At 38.8% G+C, this 3,359-nt stretch overlaps 1 protein-coding gene across 1 annotated transcript; it reads right to left on the reverse strand.

The window, feature by feature from the left end:
• Positions 1 to 231: 231 nt before the first annotated feature.
• LOC108450290 (putative receptor-like protein kinase At1g80870) lies at positions 232 to 2,886 on the reverse strand. Its single transcript, XM_017747848.2, has one exon. It carries the CDS (start codon positions 2,634 to 2,636, stop codon positions 480 to 482), a length of 2,157 nt encoding a protein of 718 aa, XP_017603337.1. The 5' UTR covers positions 2,637 to 2,886; the 3' UTR covers positions 232 to 479.
• Positions 2,887 to 3,359: the final 473 nt, after the last annotated feature.

Genomic DNA, 3,359 nt, shown 5'->3' on the forward strand with positions numbered 1-3,359 from the left:
CAGTACATAAAGAAGCTTCCAGAAAAATAAGACCCCATGCAATGCATTCTCTTCCACTTCCATAAAAATAAAGTTTGTACTGTGAGGAAATTAAATGGATTCCAAGAATACTTCACCATACCATTCTAGCTTGAACCCTTGTTCGGACCTCTTTCCTATATGCAACTTATAATGACCATACTGTTTTCCTACCTACTCAAGCATATGAAATGTCATACTTTGAAAAGCAAATTTGGTAGAAAAGGATCTTCACTTTAGGCATCAATATATGCCTCAAGTTAGTATGGGAAAAAAAGTTACAAGTAATTTATATAATATACATACAACATAATCATCATGACACACGCACCTTCAGCTCCCCCGATATGCTTTTTGAAGTAAAAGCTTGCAATCAATATCATCTAATCCTCTATTACACTCATCAATAGTCACCAAAAACTAAGCAGAAACAAAACTGAAAAAGGATTAGCAAAAAGAAACTAATCTGCATTGGCCTTCTGTTTTCTCCTTGATCTGTTGTACAATTTAGAAGGTGGAGACGGAGAAAACTCGATGGGAACTGGTGGGAGATCCATGTCCCCTTTCAAGATCTTTACAATCTCCACGATATCCGGCCGCAACTCGGGCATTTTCTGCAGGCAACTAAGTGCTAAATTTATGCACAAGCTAGCTTGTTCCTTGTTGTACTCGTCTTTCAATCTCTCATCTACCAGTTCCAATATGTTTCCGGATTGTGCTAATTGCCTACACCAGCTTATTAAGTTTGCCTTTTCGAGCCTCATAGGCGAAGCAAGCACATGCAATGGTCTCCTACCAGACACAATCACAAGGATCAAAACTCCTAAACTGTAAATATCGGCTTTCTCCATCAAGTAGCCACATCCACCGTACTCAGGCGCAACATAACACAAAGTCCCTCTCATGCTCGTCGTGCTGCTTAGCTCCCGACTGAAAAGATCCCCGCTCCACATGTCACTTCCGATCGAATTGTTGTTCTTTCTCCTCCATCCCCTTCTAAAACTGAATTCTCCATTCGCATCACAGTCATCTTGATTCGGTTCCCCGAACTTCTTGCTCCTGCAAAAATAAAACCGTCTCCCTAGATCAAAATGTGGCATTTTAAACCCTTTCTTCCACTTCGTCTTGAGCTGCTTCAGCTTACTATCCTTTTTGCTTACCTCACCCAAATGATCATCTTTCCACCATTCTTGCATCTTCCTGTTGGTCTTTTTTCGGTTTTTCCTGCCTTTCTGTTTCGGTTCTTCCTTCTCGAAACCCTTATCCAAAGCATCAAAGCCTAGTCCTTGCACCTGGGGTTCATTAACATCTTCAGGCTTATCCAACTGAGTTGAATTGTCCAGCTCAATTTTCTCGGGACTTGGCTTTTTGTCATCACCCCAATCAGGATTTGATGGACATATTTGGCTCCCAATCCATTCCATTACATAATCTTTACTGCACAATTCACCACTACCATCCTGCCTCCACCACCAATCCTTTCCCCATTGCTTCACACTCGTCGGCATCGCCACCGCTACCTCGTCAGCGCCCAAATTTGCACTAGAATTCAATTCCTTACTATGATCAATATTACAGAACTCATCATCATAAGGCACAAACTTGGTGTTCCAATCATCCACACAAGTAACCTCCTTCCCTTTCCCATTAACCCCACCCTTACAATCACTCTCACTGGCTAAGTTAGCATTATAATTCAAAGAATTTAAACTCAGAGCCCTAACATTATAACATTTCTTACTGTTTTTTGAAGAAGAAGAAGCTTGTAAGGCAAGTGCGAAGTCTACCTCAGTGTTGTTACTCTCCACTGGAGTTCCAATAGCAGGAGTATGTTCACCAGTAGTTCCTCCCAAAGTCCCAGACAACTCTTGGCTCCTCCCCAAATCTTGACTGAACAAATCCAAACCAAATTCACCCTCCACCTTTATTCTCGACAGTCCAAAATCCGAAATCTTTGCTTTATAATCACAATCCAGCAACACATTGCTAGGCTTGATATCTCCATGAATCACGGGTGGATCACAACCGAAGTGAAGAAACTCGAGCGCTTTAGCCACATCCAGGATGACATCAAACCTTCTTTGCCAATTCATGCTCAGATGACCATCTCCGAAAAGTGACTCTTGCAAGCTTTTATTGGGCATATACTCGTAAACAAGCAAACGCTTGTTTTTCTCGACACAGTACCCCAAGAGGGTAACCAAAAAGGGTGATCTTAACTCACCAAGAATCTGCAACTCGTTTTGAAATTCTCTCTCGGCTTGCAAAGAAAGCGTATCAAGCCTTTTGACTGCAAACAATTTACCATCTCTCACAATGCCACGAAAGACGGTACCTGAGCCACCTTTTCCTATGATATTTGCATCATCGAAATCATTGGTTGCATTCTTCAACTCTTTGTAACAAAACCTTTGGAGCTTAAGAGGAGCACTGGAGTCAAAAGGGATGGTTCTAGCTCGGTTCGAAAGAGAGTTCCAAAGATGATAAAGGAAGTAAATTATAGTGAAGAGAATAACAGCTGAAGATGAGATGGTTAAGACCAAGAAGATAACTCTTGTCTTGTTGAGGAAACTTGGTCTTGGCAAGTTTGGACCTGGAGGTAAAGGCCTAGAAGGCATGGTTTTCTTTTTTCTTCTTGTTTCAGTTTCTGGGTATCTCAAGTTTTCTTGATTTGGTCCGTAGATTTGGTGAAGAAAAAGAATTGGAAACGGAAATCAGGAAATGGGGTTGTTTTTCTTTAATCATTCTTATCGTCAAACAATGTGGTTTTTTTTTTTTTTGTATTTTTCTTGTAAATGAGAATTGATTGCCCTCTGTATCCAACGCGAGGTTGCTTTACAGTTGGATGATGAAGGGGAAAAAAATCTGATAATTGTAGTTTAGTGTTTGATGATTTTTATTTATTTTTTAAAAATGTTTTTTTTTTTTTAGTAAATGTTTGGAATTATGAAAAAGGCGAAAGGAGGGGGTCCCAAGGAGCTTTTGGAGTGTTTGACTGAAAGGGGATGTTTTGTTTGATGCATTGCAGATAAAGAAACTGGGCGCAATATGTGGACTACAGTATGATTTAAGCTAAATTCTTTTGTACACTCACGCGATCTATGTCGCGCGTGATTCATCTTAACTCAAACTACTCTTTTCTCTTTAATGATTTGGCCTTATAATTTTGTTAAGATAGTTATATCATAAACAAATTTTAATATTATTAAAAATATAAAAAATTAAAATAATCAGAGTGTTCCCTGTTTCAAGTAATTCATTATTAAAAATATAAAAAATTATTGAATTTTATTCTCCTCTTATAATTTATTAAATATATATCTATATATTTTTTATTTTTG

Source organism: Gossypium arboreum, chromosome 5, assembly GCF_025698485.1.
Source record: "Gossypium arboreum isolate Shixiya-1 chromosome 5, ASM2569848v2, whole genome shotgun sequence".
NCBI lineage: Eukaryota > Viridiplantae > Streptophyta > Magnoliopsida > Malvales > Malvaceae > Gossypium > Gossypium arboreum.